Source organism: Haliotis rufescens, unplaced genomic scaffold (assembly GCF_023055435.1).
Source record: "Haliotis rufescens isolate VD_foot unplaced genomic scaffold, xgHalRufe1.0.p SCAF_6, whole genome shotgun sequence".
NCBI lineage: Eukaryota > Metazoa > Mollusca > Gastropoda > Lepetellida > Haliotidae > Haliotis > Haliotis rufescens.
Window position 1 is genome coordinate 13,725,559 of NW_025964334.1, and position 15,125 is coordinate 13,740,683.

General features: G+C 40.0%; 1 protein-coding gene across 1 annotated transcript in view; it reads right to left on the reverse strand.

The window, feature by feature from the left end:
- Positions 1-1,796: 1,796 nt before the first annotated feature.
- Positions 1,797-15,125, reverse strand: part of LOC124135465 — a 67,106-nt gene continuing 53,777 nt past the window's right edge. Inside the window, exons 6-11 of the mRNA XM_048386354.1 lie at positions 7,367-7,575; positions 6,214-6,307; positions 4,190-4,413; positions 3,626-3,719; positions 3,047-3,145; positions 1,797-1,928 (exon numbers count right to left, since the gene is read on the reverse strand). Of these exons, the coding sequence (XP_048242311.1) occupies positions 1,921-1,928; positions 3,047-3,145; positions 3,626-3,719; positions 4,190-4,413; positions 6,214-6,307; positions 7,367-7,575 (728 nt within the window). The 3' untranslated portion in view covers positions 1,797-1,920. The remainder of the gene's footprint in view (positions 1,929-3,046; positions 3,146-3,625; positions 3,720-4,189; positions 4,414-6,213; positions 6,308-7,366; positions 7,576-15,125) is intronic.

Genomic DNA, 15,125 nt, shown 5'->3' on the forward strand with positions numbered 1-15,125 from the left:
TGCCAATTTTCAATTAAATACACTGAATGGTTTTCGAATTCTGCCCCGGAAAAGGAAATGATTACGGTCGGACGGACGGACGGACGGACAGACAGACTGGCTGATCGCTATATCCCCCCGCATTATATACCGGGGGGATAATAACCTGGATCCTTATTTGCAACGTGATACAACGGGTATTCTGCATTGAGACGTTTTTGAATCATTTGTAATGCTTTCTTTACTTCCGAAACTGCGAGTAAAGATGGACTCAATCGTTGATTAACTTCCTGTTGAATGCCCAAATACATTTTATCAATTTCTTGTCTAATTGTAGTTAGGAACGTGAGGCGATCTAACAAGATTTTCATCATAAGAAAAATAAATCTTTTCACATCTTGTATTTGTGCAGTGACTAGTTTGATATCGTTATGGTTTGTTTGAAAACTCACGAGAGCGGATGAAGTGCGTTTATTTGTTTTAGTCACAAATGACGACATCTGACGAACTTGCGATTGAAAAGCACGTGAAGTATTAGCAGCATGCAACAACAATTGTTTAACATACTGCGCCAGTCGTTCAACATCCTCGACTGTAGCAGTACCAAATAGCGAACTACTACTTATTGAACCAATACACGGAAGTATCGTTAGTTTCTTGTTGGAATCCTGGTGGAAAATGTTAATATGGGGAACTCTCGCTCGGCCTGCTCTATATATCCGTCTACCGCCGAAACGGTATAACAAGCCAAAGTATGTGTGGCACAAAAGTCTCGATATCTTGATCTATTGCCCAACCCATCTAAATCAGGTAATATATATTGAAAAATATGAATCTATTTATTTTGAGAAATGTCGATTCGTGACATATGTATGAAGACAACTCCCCGTGGATGTCGGAGTTCCGTATGCATGGAATTGACCCGATTCTGGATGCTAACAAGCGAAATGAGAATGAATAAGACCCATACTGGTCGGAGGAGGCCTCTGGATTCGAAAATTCAAAGAAATAAGTACATAAACATAAATATTAACTTCAAATAAAATATCATGTATCACTCATGTTTCGTAAGAAAGGTTTCCATGTATTGTGAAACCTAGTAACTGTCTGACTCACCCAAGTCACCATACTACTGGCCCCTACTACTGTCGGGCTCATTGACAAGGCTGATCATCGCACCCCGACGGCGTGGGACTCATAATGTCAGTCACTGGTTTGTCTGGCGAGTTATAGGTAGAATATTGCACAGTGAATATACATTTTTATAGTCCTGACTAGAACCTGAGTTGTGTCTTCTTAGATCTTTCACGCTACATATTAATACGTAACCTATAATACGTCTGTATCGCCAGACAAACCAGTGATTGATATTGCGAGCAAAGTACCACACCGTCGGGGTTCGATGACATGTAATCAAGACACTGAGCCGGACAGCTGACAGCCCGACCTAACGTCAGCAGGTGACCCACAGCGGAAATGTGAGATTTAAAAGTCGTGAGTTACAGTGTCTGAGCACTATTTTATTTTTATGAAAGGAGGAAGCGAACACAATGTTCCCGTCATGTGAAATCCTACATTATTCTCCGTGGTGTATTGCATGGTCCAGTGTATAGAAAGTCTCCCCGATACGAATCCTGCCGCGTCATACTTGTTGTTACCCTGCCTGGAGATCGGCACTGAAGGGATAGAACAAACACTTGTCGGTTCTAAAGGTTCTATCATTGTGGGCTAGCACTATAAACCGGGCATTAGCCTGGACTGATACAAGTCAGACACACGTCACCTCACCTGTACTATTCAACATCATCATTCAAACAGTTTGTTTGTAAGCTTTTATTGGTCCTGTTACACACATGAAAACGACGAAGTTTCGTGACAACAACATGATGTTTTAGAAACACCGCATTGACTGCCTGCATGTACTGGACGGCAATTCGAGAATCAGCAATCTAAATAGAGAGATGTATGTAAATGTGGGGTACACGAACTGGGAAAAACTTACAATCTCATTAAAATCAGATCTGAGTTCACGCTGACGCTAAACAAAGATCTGAGGACACCCCATTACGGGTCACGTCAGAACGACCTTTTGCGACCACTGAAATGACTAACAAAAAGTCGACATCAGTCAATAAGAAAGCAGCTTTCTCGAGCTTTACGGCAGTCGTTTCAACCTGACAACTTCCATTTCAGACTACGCTTGAAAAATAAGTTGACACGGTTCTCGATTAAAATTTTGAAAACTGAACAAACGAACATTCCGGAGCGTCTAATATATGGTTGAGATTGTATGGCAGTGCTTCCACGGAAGCGAGAGATAGACGATAGTTTTGACGGAATCAGTCGTACGGCCGTAACTGTCGTTCGAGGTTAACGTTTGAGGTTGCATGATTAGACAACATTCTGACCGTCACTTTCATGATCTGGTAAGCGACGCTTTGATTAGTCGGATGAAAGGTCGTTCTGACATGACCCGTAATGGGATGTCCTCAGATCTTTGTTTAGTGATAGCAAGAACTAAGATGTGATTTTAATGAGATTGGAAAAAAACTTATGAATTAATCTCATTAATTTAATCTAAAACTGTGCACTGAAACGATTTGATAGCAAGACTCTCCCTCGCCTCGCATTGCCTTATGAGTATTTAGCGTAAAGCACAGTTTTTTAATCAGATATGAACACAGCAAATGTGTCTACTACAGGCACATTAAATATTGTCCAACCCGCACGGTGCAAAAATAAATATTTAAGGAAACAAAACAAAACACCAATTTAGATTAAACATATCTTGACATAAAAAATAGTTATTGTATGAAAGTGGCACTTTTCATAATCATAAGAAATTTCTGCTACAAGCAGAGCTGATTGCACGATTGAGGTCAAAGACATAGAATTATGAGTCTCAATTTTCCGCCGAAACAGACTGCACTGGGTGTAAAAGAGAAAATAGTGATGGCAATTATACGACAAAATTAGTTTGAAATTAGGGATGAACATAGCCATAACTAATACCCCATGACCAACTGATTGATGCCTTTATGCTACTTACAGTCTGAAACATACTTACCCTTTGATTCACAATGGCTCCCAGTGTAACCATCCGGACACATGCATCCTGACACGGCGCAGACTCCCCCATGCTGACAAGGAGGGTTACACAGCGGATCTGAAAGTAAAGCTCACATCATAGAGATTCAACCATATTTAATATCCTGGATACGGTGGCTGGTTTGACGTGGTTATCGATGTGATGGTAGGGATTGCAATGTGGCATAGACGCTTACTGATTTGAATGTGGTCATCTATGTGATGTAAGGGATTGCAATGTTTCGTAGACTCTTAATGATTTGAATGTGGTCATCTATGTGATGTTAGGGGTCTGTGTGATGTAAGGGATTCAGATGTTGAAGTTGAAGATACATAATTATCAAAGCACATTAGCCTGAACATATAACATGAAATATGTACTCATAACATATTCCATGTATAGTGCTTGCATCGCTTCAAATCAATTACCTTAGCTGAACAGACATCTATAATAAAAAGGTCCAAGGTCATTTTGTGCCAATACAGAAACAGGAGTACCATTTTCTCACTTCCATAACAACTGCTCTCATACAATGTAAGCCACAATTTGTACACTTACCGTTTTCAAGTATTGTGACGGGAACAACTACGTCTCCTGCTACTGAAAACCCTGTGTCCACACTGAGGCTAAACGTCTTGTCAGAAGTACGTTCCTGGAACCAGAGTAAAATGCATTTGGTGAGAATAATTGAATGGACTGTGGCCGCATTTTTTCGTGTTCATTTTAAATTACATTTAAAATAATACTTTATTTGTTACGTGAGACTCCGTCCTCACCTAAGTACCTTCTGTCTTAAGATATAATTCTGGTGTTTCGAAAAAGCTTAGTGTTGATCATGTCAATTTTTCCAAAGCTTGATCATGTCAATTCTCGAAGCTTCTCTTTCCAAACATGCAAGAGTGACTCGCCTGACTACAGAGGGACAGGACATGCTGGTTCTTTTCCGCGAGCGTCAGGTGTCGTCACAGAGATCCATGCAAATCATGTTCACTGCTATTTTGCCCCGAATGGAATCTGTTTCGGCGGATACTCGAGACTGAGTATTCTCCGGCCTTGAAATTTTATATTTAAAAATAAGATGAGGCACAAGAAATATCTTAAAGGTTGAATAATAATACTCACGGTGTCATCAGTCAGTGGTATTATAACAGACACGATGCTGGCACCAAAAGTACAAGTGTATTGCGTCGCTGAGAAGGTATAATCCACACCTGCTACAGCAGTGCCGTCTGAAGGCACAACAGAAAATGTCAAACTACTCGACCCAGATGGAAATGCACAGGTGAGGTTGATCATAGCTAGTGTGCCCTCCTCGAAGACAGAATCCGAAGCAGTGATGGTAACAGCTGAAAGTAATAAGGATAATGAGATTGCAACTGAAATGCGAGGTAGATGAAGAATCAATCTGTTATATCCAATTTTCCAGACATACAGCGTTGGTAGAATTAAATTAGATTCGTGGTTGACAAGATTTTGGGAAAGCCTGCTTTATTTAAGAAATAAACGACGAGTGGGAGTTATTTATCGTACAACACTACAGGGAGAAAGAGGTGAGGTCAAGTGAAATTCGGTTTAATGTCGCGTCGAAGAGTATTGCACTTATATAGCGACGTGCATGCACGTGTGTGGCTTCTTGTACTAGTCCGGACTAGTGCCGATTTATAGTGCTAGCTCACTGAGATACCATGCCGCAGTTTAACATGAATACCCCACTCAGACACAGTATAATGATTCCGAGCCGACCAGCCCTTGTTTTAGCCCCTTAATGACAAGCGCCAGACAGGGTAATAAAAAGTACCATCTTTTAACGTCTTTTGGTATGACGCGGCCGGGGTTCGAACCCCGGACCTTCCACTCTCCGGGTGGACGCTCTACCACAAGGCCACAGAGGCGGTGCAGGGAGAAAAAACATGAAGGGTGCAGCACAATGACCGAACGATATGCAGATAATCCCAGTGAAAATTGTGAGAATACCACACTGAAACCCCTTGTATATAAAATGGACCTGTCCGACATCGCCGATTGCGGATTGTATTCAGGTAGTCATCGTTATTTAAATAGGGATAAATGTTTCAAAACCATGTACAATTTATTGACGTCATTAAAACGTCTGTACAAAATGTTGATATCTCATATAAGAAATAAACCACATATGGTCGTTGTTTATGGTACAGTAAAACACTGCAGGGAGAATAAACCACTTCATAAAAGACTTGATGTGGCCACATGGTCATTTGAATTTGAATTTGCAACCAATACAGTCTATGGTTCGGTCTTGGCACACCAGTGATTGACAGAATAGAAACCAATCCACACCATTGTGGTACATCTATACACAGCACGCCGCGAGCGAAAATCAGGTTAGAATAGGTCTCCCACAAGCCATGCTTGTCGTAAGAGGCCACTAACGGGATCGGGTGGTCAGGCTCGCTGAGTTTTGTGATGCATATCATCGTATCCAAATTGCGTAGATTGATACTAATGGTGTCATTCACTAGACTGTCTGGTCCAGACTTGATTATTTTTTCAGACCGCCGTCACATAGTTAGAATATTGCTGAATGCTGCGTTAACCAAGGCAGCGAGCGTGACAGTCTGATCCCGTTAGTCGCCTCATACGACAAGCATGGGTTGCTGAATACCTATTCTTTCCCGGATCTTCATGGGTTGAATCCGACTCAATAAGCCTTCTCTTACAACAAGGATGTTTAGGTTCTATTCTAAAACAGAATCCCCCTTGTGGCATTATATAACCTACATATCATTATGAATATGTGTAAAATGTTTCGTAGATTATAGACCATACCATTATAGGGACAACAAATAAAAGTATGTGTTTGGACACTGACATTATCATTTGTCCTTCTGGGCTTATTACCGAGGTGCTGACATTAGGATGATCGATATTTTAGTGTTTGCAAATGACTCATTTATTTCTTTAGACTGACATTTCTGTTTAAAAATGTTCATAGACCTCATCTATTGATTTTTGGATTAAAACAATTCAGGAGGCATGACCCCTCATCTAATATTTGCCATCCATGTAACGGTAACTACATGTAGGTGTTTAGAAAATCGAAACATGAATGGATTAGGAGCCTCCAATGCAAATAGTTTGATGGGACCGCAAAAGGTATATTCACTTACGATCATCATCTTGGATAATCACCTCAACGGTTGTGACGTCTCCTGTGGCCCGGTCCGCCAGGTCAATAATCAGGGTCTCCGGTTCCTCATTTTCCTTTAAATTACACAGTTAATAAGTCAAAGGCAACATATAGACCAGTTATACACTGACAACAACATGATCAAATGAGAGATGTTGGTGTTCAGTTTTAATAGTGCCAGCTTCACGCGAGAGTTAAGCCACACGTCCTGGCACGTTTTTATACAATCAATAAAACCCTTTCCATATTCATAAGAAATCTATGCTGAAAGCAGAGTCCATTGTGCGATTCCGGTTATCTGATAAGACTGTGTGTATGCATCACTGCCAAATGGGGGTGATACCAGGTGCTGCCGAATAGGTCAGCGTATACTGCTCCACCGGTGGCACCGATCACAAACACATGCAAATTTAAGTCAAATGGTCGCATGAATAAATACAGTAAACTACGGTTATAACGAACTCAAAGGGACCACTAATTTTAGTTCATTATAACCGTAATCTTATAAGCACATATATACTGCATTACTACAGCAAATAACGACAAAATAAGTAAGTCCGTTGTATCCTTTAGTTCGTCATAGTCAGTGAGTGAGTTGAGCTTAACGCCGCTTTTAACAGTATTCGTGTTATATCACGGCTTGTCAGCTTAATGTGGGAGGAAAGCCAGAAGTGATGCAGGTCTCAGACGTTTACCACTTCGGTGAAACCCACGAGCACGGGTATGGTGCTGACAAACCTAGAAACGTAATCGGGGCGAACCGGGATTCGAACCCACAATCATAGGTTTCTGGCGTGCCCAAGGGACGCAACTCTGCACAGCGAATTGCGGCGCCTTAGACGACTGGGCCACCCGTGCCCCCTAGTTCGTCATAAGCGTCCTCGTTATAAACGTAGTTTACTGTAAGTGTCAAGTTAAAATAGATTGCTTTGAACATATTTTGTGTCACTGATGCGCCAAAGTCCTCCGCATGTCTACGGTAAAACGTTTTAAGATCTTTACTGAGGCTATTTATATAAGGCATGCACTATTTATTACATACAATTCAGCTGAAAGGTTTCAGTAAATATAAGTAGACTCTAAATCGGCATACAAGGTTAACAGGGTATATTTTCACAGATCCAGATACTCACATCGTCATCGATTATTGAAATCTGTTGCTGAAACGGTTGATTAGATATTACACTGAGAGTAGCAGACACTGGTACATAGTCTATACCGGCTGTTGCAGTTCCAGAAGTTGATACGTCTAATGTCAAGTTCGTAGAGGCCTGTATTTCCAGTTGTATAGGGCCTGCGGCCTCGTCTCCACTCCCAACGAGAGTGACATCAAATCCAATCGCTGAAATATGAAGTATAAATAAAACTTCACACTTGGGTGGAGTACCACGCCTTTTCACTCCGAGAGAATAACTAGCCTAGATTTTCTGCCGAAACAGATTCCATTGGGAATATAGGGCAAATAGCTGTGGAAAATATATGAATGGACCACTGACACTCATTGATGACACCAGGTGCTCGCGAAAAAAGTAAGAGTGTCCTTCCCTACCAGTAACACGCGCCATTCATACAATTTGCATCAAAATGCAAGTATTTATTGCCTGACGCAGCACAGCAGTACTCCGGCCATGCGACGACAGCCTGTAAACAAACCCGACAATCAAGTGATAGGTGAACCAGAAAATCCAGTGACACGAGAGTACCATTACGAAACGTTAAGAAATATATTCGTTTTGATACACAGAGGGGTGCAGTTATGATTGGTTTGGTTGGTTGGTTTGTTGTTTAACACCACACTCATGAATATTCCAGCTATATGACGGCGGTCTGTAAATAATCGAGTCTGGACCAGACAATCCAGTGATTGTCATCATGCGTATCGATCCACGCAATTGGTTGCTTGATTTGTTGTTTAACGCCGCACTCAGCAATACGGCGGTCTGTAAATAATCTAGTCTGAACCAGACTCAAGTCAAGTGACATTGATTTTACGGCAAGCATGTGTTGCTGAAGATCTATGTTATGTACTGTTCTTATGTCTGCTGTGGTTTGACGACTTTACGTCTGCTTATCCTTCCCCATCTGCAACAATGGGAGAACATGCAACATAGAAATGGGTCTCGTCGTAGGAGGCGCCTCAATGTGATTGCATGGTTAGGCTTGGATACCTGGTTTATCTATGCTGAGTCAACAACAAAAGAAATATTTGAACCGAGACTTGCTGTAAAAGGCAACTATGCATGCTTGTCGTAAGAGGCGACTAACGGGATCGGGTGGTCAGGCTCGCCGACTTGGTTGATGCATGTCATCGATCCCAATTACGTGGATCGATGTTCATGATGTTAATCACTGGATTGTCTGGTTCAGACTAGATTATCCTATTTATTATATACTTTTTGTGTAGGTGTCTTCCAGAAAATTAAATTATTTCATTACAAATGTAAAACTTTAAATTCTCCTTACCTAACACACAGGGACGGTTCACCACCCCTTGCATTTTGCGACTTAAAAAGTAGTTTCGTGTTTGCAAAATCTTAAAAAATATAAAAAACAGTATCAAAACACATTTAGGGTCACTAACAAGTTTTTATCATACATTTAGATATGTTTATATACAAAACTTAAACAAAAAATATTCATGAAAACTAGGAGACCTCTGTTGGAAGCGAAAGAATACACGCACTTTGCGAAACGAACAGTCTCGATTGACTAGTTAAATGAGAAATTTACAGTTTATAAGGAAACATTTTTGAGAGAATAACAAGCGGCAGGTACTGATATTAACTCCTTAAATGGCCATCTGCCATTGTTCTGCCTTGTCAATGTGGAACCAATGAAAAGGGACGTCAACAGTTTGTGTACGTGCTGGACGCTTACAAGCTCCGCACAGCGATAGCCCGTTCGCGGAGCTCTCTATACTATCGCTGCCACCAGTCAAAACTCCCCACTTGTGATAGGTTGTCACAACCATGCCTGGAGTTGAACTTGCAACCGACGTTCCGTTATGTTTACAAATAAGCGATGACTGCGACACCGAATACTCTTACCCTAACTAAATTATTTCTTTGTTTGTAAATTTGAATTTCTCTTTCATTTCAGCTATCATGTAATTGTTTGTTTGTTTGTTGTTTAACGCCGCACTCAGCAATATTCCAGCTATATGACGGCGGTCTGTAAATAATCGAGTCTGGACCAGACAATCCAGTGATTGACATCATGAGCATCGATCCATGCAATTGGGATCGATGACATGCATCAACCAAGTCAGCGAGCCTGACCACCCGGTCCCGTTGTCGCCTTTTACGACAAGCATAGTCGCCTTTTACGGCAAGTATGGGTTGCTGAAGACCTATTCTACCCCGGAATCTTCACGGGTCTATCATATATCATGTAATTGGTATAGTAAGAATGTAATGGGAAATTTGAGTGATTTTCCGTTCGTCTGCAATCTCGAACCAATCTGATCAAACAAACAAAAAGTTAAATTCATCTGAGAAATATGATTATTCGTAAACCTTTTTAAAAAAAAGAAGTGTATTGGCATTCCCAAAATCATAAACAAAAGTATTAACGTTATTATATTTGGGGTTAGAGGGCAATTTTCAAGATTCTTGTAATGGCCGCGCCCACACTGGTGGCAGCGATGTTACCGAGAGTGTAACGAGACAAAGGGAGACAATTCTGGGTTAGAATAGGTCACCAGAAACCTATGGTGGTCGCAAGAAGCAACCAAATAGATTGGGTGCTCAGACTTGGTCGGGTGGTTGTCGTTTAACCTCTACAGCTATCTATCGTTTTTCAAAATTTTAATCATTGGACTTTTTGGTCCAGACTCGATAGTTTACAGACCGACGTCATTGCCGAAATTGCCTGGAATATAGCTGAGTGCGGCGTTACCCCCTGGATGCCAGAGGGACGTATTTGTCCCTTTTCTTCAACCCTCACTTTGAAGTCGAATAAAATTCAAAATACATCACGCACACAGATACACTATACATTTTGAATAATGTGGGAAATTCTCTGTTTTGTGGTATCATCCATTGTCATTTTAGGCCAAGCAAAATTACAGAAAGTGACCTTTGAAAATTAGGTATATGTACATTGTAAATGTCGCCATTTTTTACATATTCCATAAATCACCATTTTGGCGTTATTTATTGCATGTTTTGAATCTAAATTTCGGATCTTGACTCGGAGAAATGAATTTCAAAATTAGCATATTTGTGATCACAGGTATCTTGTCTTTTATCAAATCACCAATGATCATTCCAAAAACGTCGACGATAACCCTAGAATCGTTCAGAATGTTTTTAGAAATATGCAAACATGAACGCCGAGTGAACATTCTGCCATATTGGATAGTGTTTACAAAATTACGTTTTACGCATTCGAGTTTTGAGACGCCTGTAACATCACATCTGTTTCAAACTCAGCTAAACTATATACATCCTTGAATTCCTCATACATTTTAGAGTGAAATGACCAATGGTCGTTGTCACAAATACAAAGTGTCCAGATAAAATCAAGCAAAAAAAATTAGGTGTGAAAACGAACACTGTGCTCGAAAACTGCATTTGTTTGAAATGTAAACAAAGTAAAATTCAGATTTTACACATTGTAGCATTTTCTCCTATTTTGAGCTATCCATTAGTCTATTCGTTGAATGCATTTGCTCAACATTTTCAGAATATTCATGGGAAGAGAATCGTAGGAAGAATAAGGAATTAAAAACAGATAGATTGCAATGATTTGATATTTTCAACTGAAATTGTCAAAGTTGCTGTCCTGTGTGACATCATGAGTGACGCAAAATCACGCACAACAACAGCGGTATTTATCGTAATTTCTGACTATTTACGTTGGTTTCAATGAAAAATATAACAACCAATAACAGTACCCAGATTGTCAGAATGTTTCTGATAACTTACATGTCACATTTAAGTATATATGTGTCCGAGTTGATTTTATTGCTATTTTGTAAATATTTTAGTAAAGTCCTTTAATTGTCTTGTTTCTGTTTTAGCTTGTTTCTGTCTCAAGCTAGAGTACTTGAGCAGTATAAAAACAACAACAATTAGACTAGCTCCAGTACTTACATAACTACTAACATAACAATAGCCACTTTCACCTAAACAGTCACCAACAGCACAAGCGTCTTGCTTTGTTTTCCTTCCCAGCTTCTGTATTATGTAAGTAAAATGTTTCTTCTGTTCTTTGCTGACTTTGCTAAATTAGTTGGTCACTTACACTTGAAGGAAATCAGTAGTTCTGTGGACTGGATTAAAATCAGTGGATGATATATTTGTTGTGTTCAGGATCTCTATCAGGTTAGTTTGTGTTTGGTTCATATTTATGTATCTTGTAGATATGTCTGTGTATTTAGTTTTATGAATTAGATGCATTAAGGTAATGCATTGATTGGTAATTATATATATTTTATATATATCTATATATGTCAAACTGAAAATAGTTTAAAACATAAACAAGTACTTCATAATAGTGAGTGAGTATGGTTTTACGCCGCTTTTAGCAATATTCCAGCAATATCACGGCGGGGGACACCAGAAATGGGCTTCACACATTGTACCCATGTCGGGAATCGAACCCGGGTCTTCGGCGTGACGAGCGCACACTTTAACCACTAGGCTACCCGACCGCCCCTACTTCATAATAAGTATACATGTTATCTCGATCTTCAGATATTCCATACCTTCCCTCTTAATTTGGTAAACACTTCAGTTAAATCTAAACTAAATCTATAATCAAATTTAACTATTAATCACTACTTAAATACCATCTAACTACATTTGTGAATGCAGTATGTAAGTATGTAGATTATGATTAAATGGATACATATGAAAAGGTCATTTTACATGTTCTTAATTTTATTGGCCATTTCCTTTTTCTTATGCGGCCTTATTGTTTCAATTTTTCTAGAATATGGCAATCGATGTTACGATGCCTGTGATCTGCCAACGCTAACATAGTTACCAGCTCATTGCCACACAGTGGTCAGTTATGTGTATATTTTGTGTATATTGTGTTTATATTATATTTATATCATGGCAATCTGTAGAGGCGGTATTTCTGTAACCGTCTTAAGTATTTTTATATGTAATTTGGCTTAAAACCACAAGGGTAAGTGTAACTACTGCTCAGCATGTTTGATCCATTAATGTAAAATATCAAGTATAAATAATGTTTATAGTATGCATAGCATATTAAACTGGATGAGCCGTTTATGCATTGGTGTGTTGATACTATGTGATATGTTTGTTATATTTCATCTATTAGATATTTTCATTGTATTTTTTATACATATTTGCAGAGTTCAGAAACAACTAGCGTGTGTGCAAATAACTTCAGCTGTCAACTCACACCCAAGTAGCCTGTTCTGTGTTTGCTGCCCTAACCGGAGCCTTGCCCGCTACTACATTCTGGAGCCCCCAGTGAGGACTGACAGCATGGTGGAGTACACCCTGAACATCGAGGGAAATCGAACCTAGCGTTCATCATCAGTCGTCATTGGTTGTCTGTGACTTCCAGATATCATCGGTGATTATAACTGTGTTTAGTGTCAGTGACATAGCAGTTTGACCATTCTACGTGTGATGATATCTTTACATTGACTGTGTTGTGATATCAACGACTACATTGACTATTTTTTAGATCTAAATAATTGCATTGCGTCGTCTTGGTGATATGTTTTCATGTGCGCAGTCACCCTGCTTTGTGCGATGACGAGAGACATTCAACCGGAAACCAGATTCTTCTTCACCTCAGTGAATGTGTGTATTCATAGACTATGAGATTCAGAGACAGTTCTTGTGAACATCATTGCTATTTTATTTGATATGCTTTGAACATTAACTACTTCTATAACTAGATCTACCCATAACTTTCACTTGTGCATACCAGTTGTATAAGGCGCCGCAATTCGCTGTGCAGAGTTGCGTCCCTTGGGCACGCCAGAAACCTATGATTGTGGGTTCAAATCTCGCTTCGCTCCGATTATGTTTCTAGGTTTGTCGGCACCATACCCGTACTAGTGGGTTTCACCGAAGTGGTAAACGACTGAGACCTGCACCACTTCAGTCTTTTCTCCCACATTAAGCTGACACGCGGTGATATAACTGGAATACTGTTTAAAGCGGCGTTAAACCCAACTCACTCACTCACTTTTGCATATCGTTACACTTCAGCTTTTGTTTGCTATTCATGTGTATGCTATGTCAAAGATGTATTTGCTTATGCTGAGTGCTATACTTACCGTTTGATTGCTTTCGCATTATTGTTCTGCCATACTTACCTGTTGTTTGCCATGCTTTGTTGATTGGTATTCACTTATTGATGCCATATCTGTTTGCCTAGAACCGGGTACCCGTGACTTGCTTTTTAGTGTGCATGTGTTTGAATTGATATTCTTAACTAAGTCTCAAGCCATTTAAACTTTAACATACTATCTAACTTAAAATTATCTACAGTTAGGTTAAAATCAGTATAAGTTCCTAACTTAGCGTTAGGTTATATATCATTAGCTTAGTATTTATTACTTACTACTAGATTACACATCGTTGCCCTGAGGTATGCTAGAGCTTTGTTTGATACGGGAGCCACAGTCTCAACTTTGAGCGAATCCTTTCACCAAGAACACTTATCTCACCTCCCAGTAATCCCACTACAACATATCCTTAATGTTGAATGTGCGGACGGTCAGTCCTTACCTTATTAAGGCTATGTCGAAGCACCACTTTTTGTAACTGGCATGTCTCCAAATGAGCAGAATGGGTTGTTTTTAGTTGTACCCGATAGCAACTATAATGAGTCTGTTCCTGTTCTAATTGGGACCAACATCTTGAATTCACTGTTGCTTAAGTGTAAAGAACTACACGGAGAGAGATTCTTGCAGACCGCTAACCTCTTTACCACGTGGTATTTAGCCTTTAGATGTCTTGTTATATATCCGGGAAAAAGAGTTAGTAAAAAACAACAGAAAAAGCTTGCTGTTGTGAAAAGTGCCGACCTCAAGAGGATCATTGTTCAGCCTAACAGTCAAGTTAAAATTCGTGGATTTCTTCACAAACCTCTCAACCATCACTCACCATGTGCAGTTCTCCATGCAACACCATCATCAGCTATACCAGACGACCTCGAGATAGCTCCAAATTTAGTATCATACCCTCATGCACAGAAGATGGGAGTTGATGTGTACATCTCCAATGTTACAACCAGAACTGTTTCTATATCACCTCACGCTATACTTTGTGAGATTCAGCCTGTCACTAGTGAAGATATGCCTCAGCCATCTACCTCAAGTGCAGAGTCCCTGATTGAAAAGATGGATTTCAAGGAAGCAGCTGTAACACCAGAACAGTTAGCTCAAGGAAAAGGTGTAATCCGAGACCACATAGACATCTTCTCAACTGGAGATACTGATGTTGGACACACGGACAAGGTACTTCACCGGATTGAACTCACTGAGGAACGTCCCTTTAAGCAACGACATCGACGCATTCCTCCACCCATGTACCAGGAAGTGAGGGACCACTTAGAACAACTTTTACTTTGTGGAATTATTCGGAAGTCTTACTCCCCTTGGTCATCAAATGTGGTACTTGTTCGCAAACGAAATGGTAAATTGAGGATGTGTGTAGATTTTCGCGAGCTGAATAACGAAACTATCAAGGACAGTTATTCACTCCGAAGAGTTGAAGAGATGTTTGACAGTCTGGCCGGCTCTAAATTCTTTATGACTTTGGACGTGAAGTCTGGATACCATCAAGTTGAACTAGCCGAAGAACATAAAGAGAGAACTGCCTTCACAGTGGGACCACTCGGATTTTACGAGTATAACAGGATGCCTTTTGGTCTTTGCAACAGCCCCGCTACATA